The 23,773-nt window shown below is 51.7% G+C and overlaps 1 protein-coding gene and 1 long non-coding RNA gene across 4 annotated transcripts; one reads left to right on the forward strand and one right to left on the reverse strand.

Moving 5' to 3' along the window:
- SPRY3 (sprouty RTK signaling antagonist 3) lies at positions 1,960–12,606 on the forward strand. 3 transcript variants are annotated; one of them, XM_021406393.1, is made up of 2 exons: positions 1,960–2,084; positions 6,701–12,606. In XM_021406393.1, exon 2 carries the CDS (start codon positions 6,748–6,750, stop codon positions 7,666–7,668), a length of 921 nt encoding a protein of 306 aa, XP_021262068.1. In that variant the 5' UTR covers positions 1,960–2,084; positions 6,701–6,747; the 3' UTR covers positions 7,669–12,606. The 3 variants fall into 3 exon arrangements, with proteins under 3 accessions (XP_021262068.1, XP_021262066.1, XP_021262067.1); XM_021406391.1 differs by lacking the exon at positions 1,960–2,084 and adding an exon at positions 3,443–3,583; XM_021406392.1 differs by lacking the exon at positions 1,960–2,084 and adding an exon at positions 3,598–3,863.
- Positions 14,315–19,570, reverse strand: LOC110403463. Its single transcript, XR_002441679.1, has 5 exons — positions 19,513–19,570; positions 18,785–18,872; positions 18,536–18,599; positions 17,278–18,270; positions 14,315–16,574 (listed from the first exon to the last, which is right to left on the reverse strand). It is a non-coding gene; the product is annotated as an uncharacterized LOC110403463 (long non-coding RNA).

The following is a 23,773-nucleotide window of genomic DNA, read 5'->3' on the forward strand; positions in this document are numbered from 1 at the left end:
GGCAAAGAAATGGGAGTGAAGCAAAGGCAGCAAAGTGTGGGGAGAAAGCAAGGTCTGAGCCTTGCTGAGGTTTATTAAAGTTTAACAGAACAGAAACCCTGGTTTGCGTGGAGGGGACCAGCTATTTTTAGCTGTGGGTAGGATGTCAGCTCTGAAAATAGCCCGCTACCAGATCCTAATGAAATCCCTCTCCCTTTGGCTCTCACCCGGTGTGAGTTTGGAGGGGGAGGATCGCTGTCACACCCGCAGCTGAGGAGCTCCTGACATTCACAATGACTTGCCTTTTTGCCTTTTTTTTTTTTGCCTTCCCCCCCCCCCCCCCCCCCCCCCATTCTTCACTGGCTCTGCCTTACGCCGAGCAGAGGAGTCACCAGCCAAAAAAGTGAATGCGGGGGTGGTGCTGCTTAGCTACGGCCAAATCCCAGGCAACATGTGACCAGATTGGCAATTTAATACCAAGCCTTTCTCCCCTGTACACACGCGTTCAAGTTAAAGTGACATTGAAATGGGAGCTCCAAGGGGTGAAGGCAAAGAAATAGGGTGGAGCTGCCCTCCTGCTTCATTCCTAGCGATGAGTTGTGCCCATTTGGCTGGAACTGGAGTGGGAAATGCAGTACCCAGGTGAGGGAATCTGGGAGAGGTGTGGAGCCCCGTGGAGCAGCACTTGATGCTCACCAGATGCAGCGGGGCATAGGGAGAAATGTCTATACTCACCCAAATGAAAGCACGAGGAAGGGCTTGCTTTTTTCCCCCCTGCTTGCTGAGCAAAGGAACTGCAGGATGCAGAAGGGAAATGATGATTCTCCCCTCCCTGTGCAGCCGTCTGTTCATTCTGTGCACAGTGGGGCAGATGTACCTGGTTCCTCCTCACCGAGGCTTGTTTTGGGATCCCCCACATCCCTCACCCTGGGAGAATGACAACCTTTTAATTCCTCCTCAGCACTTGCTGCTGCTTCAGAAGAGCTGCTGGCGCTGTCTGCCTTCAAGTGGCTTTCACATAATACAGACTGTCAGGCTAGATGAACATCACCGTCCCTTCTGGCCCTAAAATCTGTGAATCTAGAAATTAGAGGGCACCAGCACCTCTTTGTTTCTGCCTGATTTAATCAGGGGAATCGTGTGTTCTCTTCACCCCCCTCATTCCTTCTCCCTGTGCGTCGTCTTTAACTGAAGATGAATCTTCCTTCTGCTGGTGCCCAAGTCTGGCTGAGAGCACCAGAAGGGATCAGACACCTTCAGCCTTGCTCTGGGATTTTCTCCTCCCTGGGCTGATCACAGCAGTGAGCTGACCTATGCAGGGGGACCAGGGTGCTTGGAGGCTCTCCCTTCTGCTTTAAATCCCAGCTGAATGCTTCAAGCTCCAGATTTAGCCCTTTTGGCTTTGATAAAATCAGTGTGATTTCATGCATAGATCCGAAAACCTTTTTATGCTGTTATTGAGGATGGGAAGATGGATAACTCTGCACTATCAGCTGTCCCAGGAGGAGATGCTCCAAAATAAGAGCAGAGAACAGGGCCTGGGGCATAGGATGGGACCCCAGGGGTGTTGGAGGGGTTAAGAGGTGACAGATTCCAGCTGGGAGAGGTGACCCAAAGGGCCGAAGGGGGAGGTAGGATCAGCGGGCACAGGTAGCATGGGCACATGGGGCACAGCAGGATGCTAAATCCTCTGCTCTCACGGGTTATCATAGAGCAGGGGAGACTCACAGCATCCTCTGCGCTATGGCAGTGCACAGCCAGGGGATCACATCCCTATCCCAGTTGTGACCCTTCCCCCCCACAGAACCTGCTGGAGGATCTGTCCCAGACCCTTCCTTTGGGAGCATCCCTCAACTTTTCTCCTCTGCAAATCCATCCCAGTTCCCAGCCCTATCTCTTTGGAGATGCTGTGGTCAATAACTCCCCAGGAGGCTGCTATTCTCCCTTTGCTTCCCACCCTCCCACTTGTCTCGGCATCTCAGCATTCATGCCTTTCGGCCCTCCCTCAGCAGCGGGCGAGGAATAAAGCGGCGCCGAGCACGACACGGGCTGCAGGGATGCTGCGAGACGGTGGAGGGAAAGCCCAAATCACTGCGTGCCTTGAGGTGGGAGCAAGAGATCGGGGCTGGGAGAACGGGAGGACGTGCACACGTGCTTTTTTGGAGGCGGGCGCTGGGGTTTGGGCACCTCGGTCCTTTCTGTGCCTTTAAAACCTGAGCTGGGAGCGATGCGATGAAGAGGAGGGGCTGGTCGGAGCAGGATGCGGCGTTTCGGCTGTGGGATGATGCTGCTGAGGGTCTTCCCCGCTCCTGGAGCAGCACCTCTGGAAGCATCCCGTGTGGATGGAGGGATGCTCAGCATTGAAATGCCTAAAAATGAGTGTGGACAGGCGCAGCTACGTACCACCAGGGAGCAGGGTGCCTGGTCACTGTGCTGGGCTTCTGCTGGTGAACTGGGAGGGAGCTACTGAGCTCAGTCGGGTCATCCTGGTTAATGACCACCTGTGGGGCAACAAGTGGCAGAGCTGTTTGTCACCTTTATCCGTGTCCCTTTCTTCTCTAGCCACACACCCAGCCTTGCTGGGACAGCTCTGAGCAGTGACTCGCCCTGAGGTGCAGGCTCCCATGCTGCTTGGGCTTGTACAGGGTGCTGGTCCTCAGTGCCTTCACCCTAATTCCTTGGAGATGGGTCCTCAGCCCCCTCGAGCCTCTAATTCTGCTTCACTCAGCCAGAAAGCGCTGCTCAAAAGGATTTGTGAAGGGCCGAGGGGTAAATAGTGATGCTAGGAGCTTAAACTGGCTCCATAGTTGTGTGCAGTGTCACCAAGGAGAAGCCTCGTGTCCTCGGGACTGCTAACCCGGGTCCTGTTAATTTCTAGGTGAGCCCCAGGGGTGTCACAAGGGTCCTCAGTGAGCCCAAGCCTCACAGAAAGCAGCACGAGGAGGGAGCACAGGGCATACGGGGGACAGAAGCTCCATGTCCTGCTTGGACCCCGAGTCTGAGGGGTTTTGTTCCTGGGAGAACAGCGGCTGTGGGGCTGATTTTGGAGAGCGTAGCACAGGAAAGCCCCTTTCCATCCTCTCTGAGCTTGGATCGCTAATTTGGAATTAGCATGGACTTTTTGGCAGCATAAGAAGTGGACGGCATCCAGGCTCCCATTGATGCCTCCCAAATGCCCAGAAGAGGTGACTGGGACTGGGGAGCAGAAGACAGTGCCTGTAGCACGATGATTTACGCATCAAGGTGACAGCACAGGTCGATGCCATCCCCTGCTTTCTGCTGCCAAACCCAAGGTGCTTCCGACACACCATGCCCATGGTGGTGTCAAAACGAACCGAACCCACGAGTGCCGATGGGATGGGGCTATATGGGGCTGTCCCCTGTGTCCCCCGGGGCCGAGGAACGGGGACGGCGGGGCTGTCCCGGTGGGCGAGGGGGGGGGGGGGGAAGCAGAACTGGAGAAGAGACGGAAATGTTTAAATAGCGCCTGCTGCATCCCGCAGCGCTCGGCTCTGTTGCAGTCATTATCTAGGGAGCGGATGCACAGGGCTCTATGGGGACCGCTAATGGGCCGATTCAATTTCAGCTGGATGACGCCACTTAGGTAAGCATTAAGAGCTCCAGCTCCGGGAAAGCGAGCGGCAGAGAGAGAGAGGGAGAGGGAGAGATGCTAACGGGCAGCACTAAATCCCTCCCTCCCTCCCATCCTCCACGCTGCCCCCATTCACAAGGACCTGCCTGCATTCACAAACCCGAGCCGGGCAGCCCTGCAGGGCTCTGCCTCGCTGCCCCCGGCTGCGGGGCCGGGGGGGGCGGCCGGTGCCCCATGGCCGTGCCGCCCGCCGGCCCCTAGGGCTGGGCACGGCGGATGGAGCGGCGGCGGGGTGAGTGGGGTACGGGACACGGGTGGGTGCGGGACGTGCGTGGGCTTCGTGTCACGAGTGGAGTGTGGGATACGCGTGACTGCTGGTGGCGGTGCTGGGTCGTGGGGTGCTGGACACGAGTGGGGTGTGAGTGGGGGGGCTGCAGGTAGGAACCTGGCCACGCATGGGCACCGGTGGGGAATCGGGGGGTCCTGCATTGGGGAAGCCCCCTCTACTCCCACCGGAGTGCTCTGCAGAGCTCATCCCTAGCTCGCAGCCACCTCCAGTGCCTGTAAATCATTTGCTTTTACGATCCTTCCTCTGGCCCATTATCACACGAACTTTATATGTTTGGGGCTGCTGCCGGTCATAAAGCTCGCCCGGTTTCCGGGGCTGGCATGCCCGCTTGGCAGGCAGGGTGTGAGGAGGAGGAGGCTGGGGACACGCTGCCCTGCCCCGCTCCCCCCAGCGGGCAGGTAGGCAGGGAGGGGGTGGCAGTGCTGTGGGAACAGGGCAGGGATCTTCTGCAGCCCCCCCCCATGCCGGGGGGACGGAGTGATGGGAGCGAGTGGGGTTCTGGGGGGCAACAGCAGGGTCCCCACTCAGGGTGTTCAGCTCCCTTTCCCCCATTCCACTGGACCAGGGGACCCCCAGCTCCTCCATCTCCCTGTGGACACCGCAGCTTGTGTTCACTCTGCTCCCGGAAAGAGACATTTTGTCTAACCCCTACATCTGGGGATTGTAGGTCCAGGAGCACCTGGACCCAGGTTCAGTGCCATGGGTCCTCCAAGGAAATGTCGTGCCCCAGGTGCTGCTTCCAAATCCAGGACCCAGATCCTAAGTGTCCAGGTTGCAGTGCACTGTGTTCCTATTGCCAGCTCCACTCTGCCTCCTGTCCCCCCCATGTTGCAGCATCCTCCGCACTGCTCCTCCAGCCTAAGCGTGGCTCTGCTTCTTGCATGCAGGACTGGGTGGGTGTAGCTGCCCTTAGGCTGCTCTCCATCTCCCAGTTCCACCGACTCCATCCCTGCAGACCCTCTGCTGTCCTGGGTATCTCCCTTCAGGTCACATCTCACTTTCAGCCCCCCATGAGAACGTGCCCAGAGACCCCAGTCTGTCTGGTTTGAGTCCTAATGCCCAAACACCACCAAACCCAGCACCCAGATGAAGGGGATGGACACCCAGATGTGAAATGCTCCAGCTGCACTGGGTGTCAGTCAGCCTAATGCCCCTCGAGATGGGATCGAGGTCCCGAGAGATGCAGGAACCCGCTGAAGCTGCTCAGCTCCCTGTTGCATGGTTCCATCTGCAGACTGAGACGCATCACATCTCTCCAGGGGTCCAGAGGGCTGCAGCTCCTCAGCCTGTGCTTCAGTGAGAGCTTGGCTTGCGTGGCCCATTGCCATCCTGAAAGCATGCTCACACAAACTGTGCTGGGTTAGCTGTGCCCTCCTGGCTCACCTTGTATTCCTACTAAAGAAATCAATTCCCAATTGGCTGTGGGCATCCAGCAGTGACCCATTCACTACTCGCATTGCTCTGAATGGGGCGAGCATCTTGCTCAGGGTGGCTTGGAAGTAGGCTCCTTGCAAAGGAAGAAGGAAAAAAAAATACAAATTAAGCAGATTGGTTGCATTTTCTTTCTGGGAAGGGGGATGGGAGAGGGCACTTCTTGCTTTAACTGTCAAAGTAAGTTGCCTTTGCTTTTCCTGCTCTTCAAGGTCAGCCTAGCTAATGAAAATCAATCTTCCCTCTGCCTCTCTCCGCTGCATGAGCAGACTTACCTGTGGCCCCTCACCTTCTTTCTGGCCTTTGCTGGCCACAGGAGCTCCTATGGAACAGCATTCCTGGGGGCACTGTGACAATGCTGGTGTCACCCGCGGATCCGATGTTTGATCTGCCAGGGAACGGCTTTGTTCCAGGGAAGCTGGCTGTGCACACAAAGCACATATCCAACTGAAATCTGGACTAGAAGTTCTTGGGGAAAAAGCTCCTGGATGGGTACTGGCATGCAATGAAGCGCATCAGTGTGGCTGCTCCATTTTTGCATGGCAGCTTTGGTGCAGGAGCAACACAAGCTGTTTAAAACAGCTTTGCATTTGGGGTTAAGTAGAAGTCTGCCCTTTTGTGATGGGGATGTGAATGGGAAATCTGGGCACTGCATTGGGAAATGCCAGGGCTTGGGGAGTCCTAGTCCCTGGCCAAGCACATGTTGTATTAGTGGTGATTTGTTGCTGTTGTTACTTGCAATTAAATGTGTTTTGTTCCCCTCCTTCTCTGTGCCCCTGGCTCATGACAGTCTCCTGAGCTGGAGATGATGTTCCCAGCTCTATCACTGGACAAGTCTCAGCCCTGAGCTTTCCCTCCTCTAGGGAGGACAGACAGTGCCCATTGGTGCTGGCAGGAGGTGGGGAACCTTCCCTGGAAGGACACAGAGCATGGGGAGATGCTGCATCCACCTGAGCCAAGGGACAGGTCTGACTGTCCCAGCGTTTGGAAATGTCCAGCCAACATTCTCCTGGGCTCAGCAGCATTTTGAGTCATTTGTTAGGAATAAGATTCTAGGAAGAAATTCTTTATGCAGGGCAGTGAGGCCCTGGCACTGCTGCCCAGAGAGCTGTGGGCGCCCTATCCCTGGAGGTGCTCAAGGCCAGGTGGGGTGAGGCCCTGGGCAGCCTGAGCTGGTGGGCGGCAGCCAGCCCATGGCAGGGGGCTGTAGCTGAATGGACTTTGATATCCCTTCCAACCCAACAGTTCTGTGATTCTATGAAATTCATTAGGAGCTCCACAGGCTGTAGAGATAGAGTGTTATGAAGCATGACGTGAATGTTCCTCTCTCTTCCCACTGCATCTTTTAGGACTTTTAGATGTGCCCTGATGCTGCAGGCTCCCCCCACTCCTGGCGATGCAGCTCTCTTCCAGCGTGGCTGAACTCAGCTGTGACGAGACGATGGACCCCCCAGCTGAGGACTTTCAGCAGGTCCTGTCCATCGATCAAATCCGCTCCATCCGTGCCAGCAACAACTACGTGGAGAGGCCAGCCACCTGCTTCCAGCAAGCCCGCTCCAACCCATCCCTCTCGCAGCCACCGCACAAGCAGGAGTGGACTCAGGACCGCCTGGCATCTTCCACGCTGCAGGACCTGCACCGCAGCCACAGCCAGCAGCCCCACATGCCGCCCTTGCAGCAAGCCATGAGCCACTCCAGCACGGCCAGCTCCATGTCCCAGAGCACCACGGCCTCCGAGCAGCGCCTGCTCAGCGCCCTGACACCGTCCCACTCGGGCCACTCGCTCATCCGGACGCAGCCCAGGGCCGGCGAGCTGAAAGCGGAGGAATCTCCCTTGAAAGGGGCAGTGGAGAAGGGCAGCCTGCACGGCGGGCACCTCTTCGTCTGCGAGGAGTGCGGGCGCTGCAAGTGTGCCCGCTGCACGGCCGCCCGTGGCCTGCCCTCCTGCTGGCTGTGCAATCAGCGCTGCCTGTGCTCCCCAGAGAGTCTCCTCGACTACGGGACTTGTCTCTGCTGCGTCAAGGGCCTCTTCTACCACTGCTCCAGTGACGACGAGGACACCTGCGCCGACGACCCATGCTCCTGTGGGCCAGGCTCCTGCTATGCCCGCTGGGCTGCCATGAGCTTCCTCTCCCTCCTCATGCCCTGCCTCTGCTGCTACTTTCCCACCTTGGGGTGCCTCAAACTTTGCCAGCGGGGTTATGACGGCCTGAAACGCCCCGGCTGCCGCTGCCAGACCCACACCAACACGGTGTGCAGAAAGATCTCCTCCTCCAGTGGCACGCCTTTCCCCAAGGCGCTGGATAAGCCAGTATGATCCTCCTGGGGAGGACAAGCAGACAATTCCTCCTACTCCTCTCCCCTTCGTCCCCATCCTCCTCCGGCTGCCCCTGCTCTGCAGTGCTCCCCTGCCCCCTGCCTTCCTCCTAGGAATGAGACTCAGGGTCCCTGGGCCATGGCTCTTCCCATGGGAGGAGGAGCTGGAGCCATGCATCCCAAGCTAGAGTCCTCCAGGAGCCTGGACCTGTTCTCTCCTTCCAGCACTTTTCAGGGGTGGTCTCCATTTTCTCCTACTGCCCACATCCCGCATCCTCCAGGTGCCGCAGGGTCCCACTGAGCAGCAGCGGCCGCCCTGCCTGCTTGGAAGCCATCAGGAGATGCCAGCCAGATGGCACCTCATTTTTCCTGCCTCCAAGAGGAAGGGAAATTGTGGGAAGATTTCAAACCTTTCAGCTGGTGCCCAGCTGCGGTGAGGGGAAGGCTCCCCTGGGATGTGATGGAGAGCAGGATGCTGGTTTGGAACAACCATTCATTTCTCCATGCCTGGAGGTGAAGGGTCTTCCTCCAAAGTGCAAACCATGGTGGGATGGGAGAGAAGATGATGTTGACACCCGTCTCCATCCCATCACTGAGCAGATGCAGCTCCCTTTCTACACTTCCAGGCTTGTCCTTGAGGTAGGGTGAAGAAGCCATGGGGACACAGATTTGTCCCACCACCTTGTTCCCTAGATCTGCCTTCTGCCTGTCTGGTACCTTCCACCAGCACTGAAATCACTTTAAAAAAGTCCCCAAACCCAACTATCGACAGCCAGCTCTTCTCTCCCCACTGCTTAGCACTGATCTGGGGTGGGGATCCTGCTTTGGCTTGGGGAAAATGGAGAGTTGAAGGGGGTATGCACAGATGGGAGCCCAACCTTCCTATCCTGCAGAAGTTGCCTTTGAGCCCTCACCTTGCTTTCCTTTGCCATCAGTGTGCCACAGCACTATCACTGCTGAGGGTATTCTGCAACAGTGGTGATGGGGCTGACTCGAGCCCTTGGGATGGGCCATCTGCAGACCATGATTTGGGGTCAGTGCTTCACAGTTTATGTGCTGTGATGCTAAAAATCCAAACCCATTGCTGCAGCTGTGGGTAGATCCTTCCAGACCTGGGTTCAGCCTCATCTCCACTTGCCACTGGTGGGTTAGGGGAGTCTGGAGCTGGGATGATGTCCCAAGGCTGTCCCTCCTCTGAGATGTGTGTGTGAGCAGAGGGAAGCAAATGGTCCCCCTGGAGAAATATACGCAAAGTATCCCTTGGCTTCCTCCAAGACTTTGCTGTCCAGGGTTTGCCCATTGCATTCACTCAGCCACCTCTTTCCGTAGAGTTCTGTGGATCTATTTTTGTATATATAAATATAACGTTAGGATGGCTAGAACTATTACTAATAATATCCATGATACTGCTGTGAATGGTGCCAGATGCAAGGTTTGGCTTCCTGGTACACTTCCACATTCTGGAAGATGATTTCCCGGTCTGTTTATCGCTAATCCTAGACCTTGCATTCCTAGGTAGTTGGGAGAGGGGGAAAGGGAGGTTTAGATGTTGCAGAGAGGGAGTAGGATTTAGTGCTGGCTGTGGGGTGAGCCAGCAGGTAGCATTTCTTGATGGGATTCATCTTCCCATACATTTGCTATCTAAAAATCACAGCTGATCCAAGCTCCCTCTGTTGCAGAAGGAAAAAAAAAAACAGTTCCAGGGAGTGATTCATCCTCCTCAGAAACATTAATTAAAATGTGTGCTGCTGGTGCTTGACTCCTTTGATTCTAAGGGAGCTACATGCCGAAGGTGTGAAGGGGAGGTGAATCCCATCCCTGGTGGGGAGATTGTGCCTGGGGTGTGGTATGGGCATGACCGAAATCCAGATCCTGTTTTCACCTGGAGCCCAAGGGGCATTAATGGAAGGTGCTTCTAAAGATGCAGAGCCCACCTCCGTGAGTGGCAGGGAATTCAAGAGGACGCTGTGGCTCACAGCAAGGATCTTGTACTGTTAAGGAGGGAGAAGATGATGCCTGTACAGTTTTGCCATTTGGGTTTTAAGGCAGTGACCTTCTCAGACAGTAGCCTGTACATGTCTGTACCAACACAAGATCAGTCCATCTCTGTGGTATCAATTACAAAACACATCACAAATGTATTTATCCATATGCCAGCAGCTGCATGGCTTATGAATGTTTCCAAGTGATGTTGGGGGAGAGACTTCCATCAAGAGGCATCTTTCCTTTTCTGTTCACTTTTCTATTGGTGCTGCTTAAACTTATTCCTCCTAAAAAGTGTAAGACTTTTTTAGGGAAAAAAGTCCCTTTTTTTTTCCATTGAGGATTTGAGGAACTGGCTCACTTCAACGAGAATGTGAAATAGTTCATTGAAACTTTCAGAAGAAAACTAATGAACAGAATTTTCCAACTTGCTCTACTTTGATTTTTTTCCTCCTCCTTTTAAGTGGAGCCGTCTTATAAATTTAGTTACCACCTCTGTATCTCTGCAATTCATTGCTTCCTCTCCTGATGGTGGAATGACTCAACATGTGAAGCTTCATCATTTTCACGGCCTCCCAAGTCATGCAAGCATGGGGTGATCTCCTCCAGGTGCTGGAGCCGTACGGCGAGAAGATGGCTGTCCAGATACCATCTCCTCAGAGCCAGTTTGGCTTGGCATAGAGCGGTGAGGTGGAACCCAGCACTACTATTGCAGCATATTTACCTTCAGCAACTGGTAGGAGTCCAGGACGCCATCTACCTAATGGGCTTTTTCTGGGTCAGCACAGAAGTCCCATTCCCAATAGGGAATCATGCCATAGTCAGAGTGCAGGGCTGAGGAGTCCGGCCAGGTCTCTTGAATGTCTCATCTCCTAGAAATGCCAAACTCATGAGGTATATTTTATGGAATATGGGGCATGTAGAAGGGAATTGAAGGGGCCCAGTTGGGCACGGAGGGCTGTCAGACCATGCAGAGCCTCAGCTGGACTGTGTTGAAGGTAAATAAGAGCCATGTTGAGGTCTTATAGTTGCACGGACTGGAGATGTTCAGAGCTGGTACTTGCCAAAAGCTCTCCAAGGATGCCAGCTCCAGTTCGCTGAGTCCATCTGGTGTCAGGAAGGCTGTGGGTAGCTTCTGATCATGTTTGTTTTTCCTGAGCTTTTCCTAATGTCTTCAGACCAGTTTCATCCTGCTCCCTTCCCATTTCTGGCTGCTAGATAGTTTGGTTTCCCTTCAGAGAGGGCTCCAATTTTGGTTGGAGTTGTGAGCCCCTTTCCTGCCCCACCCTGTAATGAGTCAGATAACATCTCCTCCAGATGTTTGTGTGCGGCTGCTTGCCCTGACAGTTTGGGTCTCTTTCTGTCCCAACGTGTCTTTCTTGGTTTTCTGTTTGGAGAGTTGCATGACAAGTCCTCTGTTTTCCCTGCACTCCTGGGACCTGACAAGGATGGAACTACTTCACAAGAGTTTCTCCACATTGTGCATCTGTGCTGGGCTCCTTTCCCATGAAACATGCAGGGCTTTAGGGCAAATTTAAGGAGAGATGCTCAGGTGCCAAGGAGCAGGAGGCAGGGCAGGAGCTGCTGAGCAGGACCTGAGCTCCCCCTGCTCTGCTCTTCCCATCTTCTCCAAAGACTCCTGATGGTGCTTGCTCTGTGCCATGGCTTCTCTCAGCCCTGTTCCCCTCCTTTAATACTATGTGATTGGTCCCAGCACTGTTGAGGAGGAGTCACTGGGGACCAAGCTGGAGCCCCCATCCCATCCCAGCTCCCCCAGTCTTCCCAGTGGAAGTAGGTGGTGCTTGGGTTATTGCTCAAGTTGGCACCCATTCCTGGGAAATCTCTGTGTCTCACACCAAAGCAGCTGCTGCCAGTCGAGAGCATCAGAAAAGAGTTGGCTGGGTTGGGTTTTGGGGGGAAGGTCTTTGAGATTGCATTCTCAAATTCCCATAAAATCCTGTTGAGACAACTCTTCCCTATCCTCACGTATGATCCCAAAGACTGGTGGGGAAGTATCATTGGCCAAAAGATGCCAAATCACAAAATTACAGTTTATCAACAGCTGCCGTAGTGCAATAAGGAGGGATGAACTGGGTTTACAAGAGTGGGATGCACCAGGAAGGAGCATGCCGTGCCCCAAGCTTGCTGTTTCCAGCTCCTGCTCTGTTAATTTGCTCTCTCTCTCATTCTGGTCCATGTGTATTTTGAGGCTGGAGAACACCGCGAGGTCTTTGGATATTGGAAGGTCTAGCTTTTCGAGATCAGCATATGAGAAAAGTAGAGAAGAGATGATCCCCTATCCCACCTGAAACTTCTTTCTTGCTCTTTGATGGAAATGAAGTGAGGCTGGTCTCCTAGGAGCCCTCGGAGCCCACTCCTCCAGGATACTTGCAGCAGCTGGAGGTTGCTGGTTCAGATCTGAAGCAGAGCTGTGACCTCCTATGGGCTCAGATGCTTTGGGGTATTTCTCAGTGAGCATCAGGACCTCTTGCAAACACCCAAAGGGCTTCAACAGGAGCAGAACCAAATCCTCCCCAGTGAGCTGCTGGTGCGGCTGGTCCCCTCCCTCCCTACTGAAGTCCCCGTGCACCCTCTCTTCCCCTTCTCGCCATCTCCTGGCAGTTCCCTCAGGCCTTCATGAAGCTCAGTGGACAGGCAGCTGCCTGCCTCCCCGGTGTTCTCAGCACAAAGCTTTCCAAGAAGACAGGTCCCCTTGGCTTCAAAGGAGAGCCTCATACCATGAATTGAAGCCTCTAATTCTCCATTTAACTGGTACAAAGGCATTCTGTACAGTGTATAAAGAGATCCCTCCCTGGCTGCCTTTATTTGGGTTCCTTTCTATAAGGTATAATACATGTTTATAACCTGATGGCTGTTTTTTTGACAATACTCTTGTAAATTTAAAAGGAAAAAAAACACAAAAACAAAAACAAAAAACCTCTAAAAAAACAACAAAGTATTTATTTCAAAAGTTTATTTTAAAGATAAGAAAAAAATAACCTATTTATTTTAATGCACCTCCTTCTGTTTGGTTTTCTTCTCTTGCAAAGCTAATAACTGATAACTGAACCACTGCTGAGATGAAAGAAGTAATTCTATGGGTGGCTTCACAAGCCTACTTAGAGCAACTATTCAATAAAAATATATATTAATTTTGAAAGTGTCTGCTTGTCTTTGTGACAGCCAGGGCATGACTCAGGCTCCTGCTTTGGCAGGGCTCCGAACAGGTGCTGGCTCTGCATATGCACTGCTGGCATGGGATGGGTGTTGGTGGGGATCCTTTTTGGCTCTGTGACATCTCCCCTCTTCTGGTGCTTGCTTAAAGAAAACCTCGACAATCTCAGTGTTTGACTCCCTGCTGTGGCTGTTCCAGGTCCTTGAAGCATGGTAGGTTCCTGGGCAGCAAAAGAAGGGACTGAGGTAAGACATCCCTGAGATCTGTTGGGGTTTGGTCCCCAAAACACATTTCTGAAGCCCCCTTCTGGAGTGCATTCTCTATGTCTTTCAGCATAAAGCCTTTTCTTGGGCTGTCTCATTGGCCATGGAGACTGTCTTTATTACCAGAGCATGCTTTCCAACACATGTGCCAAGGCCTCACCACAGCATTCAGGATCTGCCTCGGGGTTTTGGAGGACAGATGGGAGTCCAGTCCCTGCTGTGACTCATTCTTCCCCTGCTTCTAAACAAAAGATGACTTTGGGCCATTTGTCATTGCCAGAGTCCCTCTTAGGCACAGCGAACCAGTTTGGTGCCTAGATGCATGGCTTGTTTTAACTATGTTAGAGACTTTTTGGTTTGTATAGTACCACCTTCCCAAGCACACCCTGTCCCTATCAGACCACGCCACCAATCTTGTGGGTATCTACAGATCTTTACGAACAATGCAAGGCACGGCAAGGAAAAGAACAGTAATGTCAGATTAACAGAGAACCACAGGCAAGTGGTCCACAGGCCATGTGAAAGAAATGGTCACTACTTACTTAGACACTTCCCTTCTTTTGTACAAAGAAATTCATTATAGTAACAGGAATCACAAATAGTCCTGGTGGTTGGGCTTTCTCCTTAGAATGGGTTGACTCTTTAAACTGCATGATCTTTGCTTTTTGTACTCTCGCGAAGACCAAGTGCTCCACAGACTCAAGTTGATCCCAACTGGTGTTGGCACTGGGTCACAGTCATGTAGCAGGGCCACCAAGGTAACTGAGCCACTTTTGCTGGTTTAGCTGACAATAACAAAACACCTCCCCTTGGCTAACATAGCCCATTGACATTCAGACCTGAGATGCTTTGTGCCATATTGTCAATACCTTGGAGGTATAGCAGAAGCGGGTTTCCATCCTTTTGGCATTGAAATCCTCCCTTCAGAGGGAGCAAAACCAGTCAGAGCTCAAATCTCTCCTGGATACACAGGCGTGAGCCAATGCTCTGCTGGAGCCAGGGGACCACCATTAGCCAGCAGCCCTTCCCAGCCCGAAGAGCAAGGGTAGGCGTCTGCAGCTGAGAGCTTGGCTGTCTAGACAGCAGCAAGAAACGGGCCCTCTTAAGGACTCATTCATCTCTTCCTAAGATGGCTAAATAGGTCAGATGACTCATGCCCTGAAAGCGCCTATTTCTCTTTGCTGACTACAAAGGGGAAGGAGCTTGCAGCAGCTCTGTGCTGAAGACAGATGAAGGTAAGGGATCTGAAGGCAAACCTGCGGATCCAACACGCTGTCCGTGACTTCATCAGTGATGGTGATGGTGTGATGAAGGAATATTTAAATGCCAGCTGTTCATTAACCCATGCTGAAGGTGATGAGCATGTAGGAATCTGGGCATGCAGAGCTGCATAGGATGAGGTGGAAGGTCAGATATGGTCTCCACCAGAGGCTGTAGGGACCACGGAGTGAGAATTTAGGCTGGAGAAATTTGCAAAATGGCTTCTCCATAAGCACCAACACCTCCTAGGTCTTCCACAGACATCCTTTAGGCAGGGCTGAGGGCAGCTTATTACCCTGGAGATCCCTGAGCACTGCTCTGAAGAATCCAGTGCTGGTGGGTCTAAGCTGATACAAGATCACAGTCTGGTGGTGCCCCCAGCTCTGCTTTGCATACCACTGCTCAGTGATGTTTGGGATGTGGGGCCTGGCGGGATCACAGGTTTAGGATTTACCTGGGTCAGTGAGGAGGGCATCTGGGAACTTTTTAAACTGCCCATGCAAGAAATGACATCTGCAAAAGCTTCTCCCACTCTGCGGCTGTGATGCAGAGGGGCTCACTCCCCACAAGAGGGTCTCCATGCCCCCAGCGATGGCTGCGTGCTTGTGAAAAATGACCATTTCTCTTATAAGCACCCCAAAACACTTGCAGCTTATAGCACTGTTCTGATATTACAGACTTATGCTTTGGCCCTGCAAAGCATCACGAGGTTGGCTTAAAAAAATCAAGATGCAGCTCACAGCAGATTCTTGTTTTTTCACTGCTGCTTTTGGAGGCTGACTGAGTCATGCTCACAAGCCTCTTTTGCCAGACACCAGGGCTAGCAGCTTCACTGAAATAATTAAATGAGAATGGAGGTTCTCAGATGAGCCTCAAGGCTGGCGTTCAGCTTACAGCCCAGATGTGGCAGCATGGGGAGCAGAATGGGCCCAGACACACCAGGCACAAGTCAGAGAGCCCAGGAGACTGCAGTGTGTGGGCAGGACTCAAAACTGGGGTTCACTGCAGAACCCACGATGAATGTCTTCAACCCTGACTCATCAGCCAGCTCTTCTTTCAAGTTCTCCACTGGTGTCTGAAGAGGTGGTGCTTTGTCATGGCTGGGGCACAGTCTTGTCCTCCTCTTTCTCCACATTACCAGCACTCAGGAGGTCGAGGATATTCCTTCCAGCCATGTTCAGAGCAACACTGCTTTCCCAAAATGGATCTCAAGCTCTGAATTCTCCTGGGCAGCGCCTTAAAGGATTTATTTCCTCTACCCACTTCCCCTGTGTCTTGCTGTTATTCCTAAGGACATTTGCATGAAACAGTAGGATCTCTGTCTTTTGATGTGCAATTATCATCTGCAGAAATGACTAATCAATTAAGGACAGTCACTACCAGGCTTTCTATTTATTTCTTTCTCATTGGAAAGAGAGTGAATGTGCCCTTTTTCACAGAGAAATTGCTGGTTTTTTCCAGCCATCACTGCTGAAAACTCCCCAACGGATCTGAAAATTACATCATGCCCTCTTTGGTCCCTGCTATTGTCACCACCAGAGCTGAGCTGGCCACACGGCTGACAGTGAGCAGGCAGCTAAGCTGCTTGTGTCACTCTGGGGACTGAGGACATGCCAGGTACGGCTCAGCTTGTGCTTGGACAGGTGAAAGCACAAAAGCCTTGTGCAGTGAGCAAGCACAAATCTACTTCATGGTGGTCCACCATGAGAGGTTCAGCTGGAGAAGATCCTAGAGCTAAACAGCAGGTCTGGACTTGCCTTGGGCAGTAGGGAATTTGGTTTTACAGGGCTTTATGCTGTGCTGAAAAGTAGGAGAAATCTGCAGCTAGAGGTGGAGGGCTGGTTTGTCTCTTCCACACACATCTGATGGCATTGATGTCTTCTTCTGTCTCCTTATGCTGCCATCTGTCCCAGCAGCTGTCCCTAATCTGTTCCATAAGGTTGAGCTGTGCACAAATGGATGGACACAGAGCCAGAGAAAAAGGGCTAAAAGGAGAGTTCATGCAGGGAGCACGATGAGCCCTGGGACTGGCAGCACAAGTCACCTCTCTCTGCAACCATGGTGGCTTCAGGGTGTTGATAGGTGCTGCCCCAGATAAAAGGGTGAACACAGACATTGACCTGAGTGGGTTCTTAGAGGTAACTCCATATGAGTTGTGTACACACAGTGCAGAGAATGAAATGACAGTCCAAGAGGTCCTGGGTTCTCACCTCCATCCTGAGGGCTCTGAAAATCATAGCGTTGTTAAGGTTGGGAAAGACCTGTAAGATCCAGCTGTCCACTTACCACCAATACTGCCCACTAAACCACATCCCTCAGCGCCATGTTGACCCTTTTCTTGAACACCTCCAGGGACAGTGACTCCCACACCTCCCTGGGCAGCCTGTGCCAGTGCCTCACTACTCTTTCAGAGAAGAAATTTTTCCTAATAACCAACCTGAACCTCCCTGGCTCAACTCAAGGCCATTACCCCTCATCCTATCACTGTTGCTGTGAGAAGAGGCTGACCCCCACCTCCTATCAGGGAGTTGTAGTTGGGAAGGAGGTTTGCTGGAAGGCCTTTGCAGCTTGAGCACGCTAGCACTTATTGCTGCAGTGTGCATAGGAATGTCTCCCACTCCAAAGACTGCACTTCTCAGCTGCTTTCCTCCAGGATCTGTGTGTGACCCTGAGAAGGGGCCTGAAGCAGGGGCAGCCTGGAAGATGAGAACAAGATGAAGCTGAAAGAAGCAGAGCTGTTTTGTAACAGCATCCCCCAGGGAGATGTCACACCACGCCAGAGATGTGCCTCTGGAGAGGTACAGCAGGCACAGAGGTGACCAAATGAATTGACACCAGGCAATTCTCACCGGAGCTAATGAGACAAAGTAATTGAAAATAAATGAAGGAACATGACACCTGGCTGGCGGATCAGTTATCTATAGCGTACCTTTCCTGAAATAACCGCTTCCTGAACATCATACGCTGAGGTAAAACCTAGGAGATACACACATAAAATAGGCCGCTCCAGCAGGGACCTGAAGGCCCCTTTATTTTTAATCGAAGCTATCAGAAGGGTTAATTAGATGGTGCGCAGCAGTGCCCTCTGTCTGGGGTATTGGCATCCCTTGCCACCCATGGGTATGGTGCACTCAATCAAAAGGATGACATGCTCCATTGCTCTTATCCTGGGGTGAACTCTTGGCATCACACTGTGATGCCAAATGGGGAATTCTTGGCTCTCCAGCCTCGGGGAATATCCCTGAATATACCTTGGGGAAAGCCAGGATGTTTTCATCCTTTGGATAATTAGGGTGAGAGAGGGAGTTCTCAGCTCAGAAATAGCCCCTGAAGTCTGCTTAGAGGCTTATAGAAAGCCCTGTCCCTAAACTGGTGGTCTGAACAGGTCAGCTGGAGTACTGTTGCATGGGACACAGTGCTAAAAAGAGATGACCAAGAGACAGGTCTGTGCCTCAAAAAGGGACAGCTTTCAGATATGGTGGCCCAAGAAGGAATGGTTCACGCTCATTGTAATGGGGTGAGGATCCCCCTCGGGTGCTGCCCAATGACTGAGATGTAGGGTGCAGGGAGAGGGCACCCCAGCTAGGTGCCCCCAACAACTTCTTATAGACTCTTCCTTTCAACAGAGGCCATGCAAGAGGAGAGAAATTGGGTGCCTCTTTTACAACTACTCCAGGGCTCTTCTGTGTGGACCAAGCAATTTTTAAATGGGTCCCTCTGTTTAAGGGGCAGCTGAGACTTTGCACCCCAAAGCATCCTGGCTATCTGAAAAGGATGAACACAAGCAATCCCTTTCCTTCACTAAAATGTGCTGCTGATCTTTCTATTCTAAATCCTCAGGCATCTTGATTTTCAGCCGTTCTCTTGCTCACTTTCGTTAAATGAAGCCGAGGAGTCAACAGGCAGCCAGGAGTCCTGGTGTCTAAGTTTCATGAAAAGAAAGCAAGAAAGAAAGTGAGAAAAAGAAAGGCTCTCCCTCCCCCTCCAACAAACGCAGCTGAAATCTCGTAATGAGAACATGGCCAACACTCTGCTCTGCCCTCTGCCCTTTACGGGGCAGGTTGCAAGGTCACAGGGACGCGGTCCCCCAGTATTGATCAGGGCTCTTTGGGGCTGGCATATGGCACCAGGTTTCAAAGGCCGAGCAGCTAAAAAAGAATTAAGTGGGGGCAAAGAGTGGAACGTACCAGATTGAACTCCTGACATGCAGGGGTCAGAGATCACTGGAGATAAAGCGGGTGCTGGAATGGCCTGTGCAATGTCAAAAATAAATAACTAAGCATTAAAAATCAAGTAACCACCCCNAACACACTGACCAAAATCTGACCATATTTCTGAGGAAAAAAAGTGGGCTGCATGAATCTGAGGTGCCAGAGAATAAATAAGGGGGAAAATGCCCTTTTTTGGACCAAGGGATGAGCACAATCATGCCTTACCTGAGAGGTGTGCCTCTGGGATTTTACAACCTGGTATTTAGTGGGGAAGGTTGCCTTTATTTCAAATGTCCTTCAGCATAGAAACAAACTTCAAAAAGAAAGGGAGAGAGCATGAGAAAATAAGTATCCAGCACCTCTGCCTGTGCAACAGCATCTCTTCTGGTTGGTGACCCTACCCACAGCAGGGATGTTGCAGCTCAATAATCTTTAAGGTCCCTTCCAGCTTAAGCTGTTCTATGATTCTGTGATTCTTCACTAGCAAGGTGACAGGGTGAAAAGAGAGCAGCAGCTTCAGTCCATGCCCCAGAACATAAGGAGATGGGATGGATACAAGAAGGTAAGAGGGGTGGAATTTCAAGTTTGTCTTAAAGCTTTCTTCCTCTGCTATAAGCCACTAAGATCGGGCAAGAAGGCAACAGAGTACATGGCAAGGGACAGGTAAGGAAGTGCTAAGGATAGAACCAGGCAAAACCAGGTTCTGCCCCTGTTTATCACTGAGTTCTTGTATTAGGGGACATCAATCATGAACGCTGATCAAAAAATGGCCTGTATTGTGAATAAATTAACAGCTTCAGCTAACAGAGCTGATGGGATGTGTGTCTGCACTACATTCTAACAAAGACTTTTGTACTATGCTGTAGGGAAAGGCAATGGCAGATAACCAGTACAAAATTACCCAAAAAAGGGCGATGGTCACAGCCCAGTTAAAGAAAGAAAGATTTGCTTACCCATCCCAAAGGTTTACCAAACAGACCAAAGAAGAGATCTCCAGGTAGAGATCCTTCCCCGGGGGGCAGCCAGCCCTTAAATGAGGCTTAGGGAGGGGGTGGAACCAGCTTCCACCCCTTCCAGTCACACAGGTGAATTGCTTCCACCTGTGCTCCCAGGGATGGCTGAGTGCCTTCACCAGGTGCTCAATCATCAGTTCAAGCCATGACTTAGCAATTCCCATACACATACCAAAGGTTTTGTGGATGCTTTAAGTCCAAACTACAGCATGTTGAGGATCTTAACTTGTTCTTCAAGCTCCTCCTTCATGTCCCAGTGCAATGCTGGCCATACAGAAGTTGATCAAGTGGAAGAAAAGTAATGAAAAGGAAGAAGCCTCTCAGCTAATGGACTTACGCAGAATATCTTGTTTCAGCGTTGTGATGCGGTTTAGGAAAGCACATGGTAGTTCTGTATCTTTGTTCCTCTTTCCTGTCTAGGCCACATAAGACATTAATGAATCATGTGGTGCCCTTATCTCCACCACTTCATCCTTGACTGAAGCCCCCCCAGATCTCTAGTGCTCCATGATGTCAGTCTGTGGCTGAACAAGTCAGTGAGCTCGTTTCCCCCTCTGATTTTTGTTGCCTCCTTTTCTTTTGTTCTCCTTTCAGACCCTGCCAGGGGGCTCTGTCTCCTTCTGCAGCTCTGCCTGCGGGGACACACTCTGCTCAGCTCATTAATGCATCCTTCTTGTTGGTTCCTGATAAAGCAAACTGCTTGGTGCCATATGCAGCAGGGCTGGATGTGTTTCCAGACACAGGTGATGCATCCAGAGCCTTGTCATCATGGAGTTCCACCAACACTGAACACCAAAGGAGGATCAGTTTCTCCACATTTCCTCTCTGGCATTACCAGTTGTGTACCAAGGAACAAGGATCTCCCACAGCACCGATCACCATCCAAAAATTTTTACTTCCCTGATGTCAGGGTTAAAATCCATCAAAATTCAAGTGGGCTGAAAGGTAGCTCAGCAGCCAAGGAGACCACTGAATGCTTGGAGGAATGGGAATGTGCCTGATGTGAAGCCCAGGGACACAAGTAGGAGGTTATGCTGTGCTGACCATCTCTGCTGACCTCCCAGGTGTAGCAGGCTGGACAGGCAGAATGGGATGTTGTGCCCTCACGTATTTCCTTTACATCTGTGTGGGTGGAATACTCTAAATGGCATATTATCCCTTCCGCTCTGCGCTTCCCTCTGGATTCGTACTTCTCATGAATGTTAGAAAATGTGCTCTAGAGCTGCCATGTGATGAGCAATCAATGCTTAAAAATGCTGCCTTCCCCCCCCCTCCATCTTTCTTGGTGAGTTCAGTACCAGATGGCAGACTCTCAGCCCTGAGAATGAATTGACAGCATAACATGACTAGCAGCAGCAAAATCTTCCTCCCCTCTCTTCCACCGCTGAGACTCCAATAGTGCAGAGTGAATAATTTAGCAGCCATCTCTCATTCAGCAAACACTGCCGGTGAGCTGTGTGAAGATGATTTTTATTAACTGGACGGCTGGATGCAATTTTCCAGCAAACCCTGTGTGCAAACAAATTGTAGCTGACTGCTGGGTAAGTGCCAGTGCTTATGACTGTCTCCTGGTACGGAGAGATTAGATGCCCACATCCTGTTACACCATCTCCTCTGCTTGTGAATTATTTCCCAAGCCCACGAGTAACTTTGCTGGTGAACAATCATGGTTTCAGATCGGAGGGAATGTTTTCAGCAAGACGCATGTTCGTGATGTTGTTTTGTTCCCTGGGAACATGAACAAAATCACGCCGCCCAGCCTGCTCTGTAAAAGCCATTGCGGATGCTGCTGATGGGGCTCATGGGATCTGATCAAGAAAAACATTTCTGAGCCCTTTTGTTTTTGATCCATTTGTCCATTTCCGCCTCATTCCAGCAACAGGGTGACTGTGTCAGGAGGCAAGAGTGGCATTGGGTCTCATCGGCCCCTCTGTTGTCATCTGCCATGAGGAGTTGTGGTCATATAGGGGCCATGCTGGAGCTGCAATAGAAGTAAAGCTGGGTGGATGCCACCAGCCAGCAAGAGGCTGAACTGGTTGCAAGAAGATTTTGGGATTTTACTTTGCCTCTTGCATGCTGCACATTGCTTGCAACCCACTAAAAGTCCATGCAGATGACTGCCAGTAGGGATGAGAAATCCTTCTGATCAGTGTCCCTGCTACAGACAGAAGTGACAGGGGGTTCGAGCTCCTCCTGAGCCTTGCAATTGTGCAATGCCAGACTAGATGCTTGCTGGGAGGTATGAGGGATGTGAATCCTGCAGTGGGCAGGTAAGAAAAACTCTGAATTTGTTGGACAGGTGCCTGGAACATTAGGCTGTTATTGGAAACATGAGGCTTTTATGGTAAGTAATAGTAATGCTGTTGGGCGTTTTCCTTAAATAGTCTGCCATGCTCCATATGCTGACAGCTAATGCAGAGGGGAAAGGTGCGCGCAAACTGTTTTATAGGGATGCAGGAGCCCTGGTGTCTCAAGCTCTGAAATGCCCACTGTTACCCTGCTCTGTCCTCCCAGTGATGTGGGACATGTGTCTTCCATAGAGAAAAAAAGCATCACACCAGTAATGCCAGCAGGACTCCCAGTTCAACTCTCCTAATCCCAAAAGACTCAAATGCTGAGTCTTTCCATGGGCACCATGGAAGGACAAAGCTTTAGTCTGAGGTCCCCTTCTGTTTCTCCCTATGTAAGAAATGACCATTTTGGCTCTTGCAGCGTGAGATCTCTTGGCCACAAGTCCCCAGCCAGGGAAAGCCATTTCTCATCTGAGAAATCCAGGACAGAACAAGCAGAGCCTTGAGATACACAGAAATGTTGTGCAAATACAATATTCATCCTCTCCTGAACACCAAAGGAAGAACAAGAGCATCCCCAGAGCTGGAACCAGCAAGAAGAGCTACAGCAACTAGGCCACCTTTGCTTGAAATAGCCCATGGGGCAGGATTAGCGTCGTTCCTCCCAAGGAGAATCCCAAAGGCAAAGAGATCTCCCTGGCAAACTGTTCTTTTTGTGGGTTTTTTTTCTAATATCCAGCATGTTGTTCTGTTCTTCACTGCCCTCCCTTTGAGATGCTGCCTCACATACAGGGCTGTAGGCAGTGTCTCGTCACTTTAGCTGCTCTGAAGTTACTCCCTAGCAGTGAGCCATTTCCATGTGCACATCATGCAGTCGTCGATGGAAGCTGGGCTGCCAGCATCTGACACAGCCATCAATACCCCGTGCTTGTAGGAAGCAGGAAAACACCTCTGAGCCCCCTGAAAATCAGATGGTACTAAAGAGCCACAAATGGACAAACCATAAATATTGGGCTAAAAATATATTTTTCCCTGTTGCCATCTCCCACCTTCCTCCCCATCCTCCTCCTCCTCCTGTCTCCCTGGAAACGAGAGGCCATGACGCCTCGCCCCGGGTGACAGCCCCGTGACAAAGGCAGCTTTCACGGTGCGGGCGGGATGGGGCCGTCCCCATAGCCCCTTCCTCCCCACACAATGCCGGGGGTGGCCCACAGCGCCGGGGGACGCTTGGTGGCAGCCAGCCTCCACGGGTCCTGCCGTCCTCCTCCTCCTTCACAGGTCAAGGGACAGGGTTCAGCGGCTCCTCCAGGCCATGGGGCGGAGGTGGGTGAAGAAGAGGGCAAGGGCTCATTCTTGTCTCTGTTGCAGGGTGGAGAGCAGGTCAGCCATCCTCAAAACCCCTCACACACCCTGGTGGGTCCCCAAGTGTCACTCAGCTTGAAGGAAGTTGTCCATCAAAGCCGGGGAGGCTGTGGGAATACCTGCAGGGCAGGAGGTAGGGACTGCGTCAGCAAAGCAAACTTCTGACTTCACTGCTTTTCTCCCAGCCAGGACCACTACCATAAGGGGCATGCTGGTGCAAGCCTGGAGACAATTTCATGGAATCAGAGAATCAGAGAATCAGAGAATCATTAAGGCTGGAAAAGACCGCTGTGATCACCAAGTCCAACTGCCAACCCATTCCATGCCCACTAACCACATTCCTCAGCACCATGTCTCCACATTTCTTGAACACTTCCAGGGACAGTGACTCCACCACCTCCAGTGCCTGATCACTCTTCCTGAGAAGTTGTTTTTCCCAATATCCAACTTGCAGCAGGGTAAATGTCAGAGGCTGGAAAGCTTTTTTAGGGAAAAATCTGATCTGCAGCCGAAGTTTGGTCTACCAGGTATGTCAGCAGCCAAGATTG

The sequence above is a fragment of the Numida meleagris genome, chromosome 8 (genome assembly GCF_002078875.1).
Source record: "Numida meleagris isolate 19003 breed g44 Domestic line chromosome 8, NumMel1.0, whole genome shotgun sequence".
In the NCBI taxonomy this organism is placed as follows: Eukaryota; Metazoa; Chordata; class Aves; order Galliformes; family Numididae; genus Numida; species Numida meleagris.

Coding starts and splice junctions, on each gene's coding strand:
- SPRY3 (XM_021406393.1), top strand. CDS start 6,748: ATGCAGCTCTCTTCCAGCGTGGCTGAACTCAGCTGTGACGAGACGATG.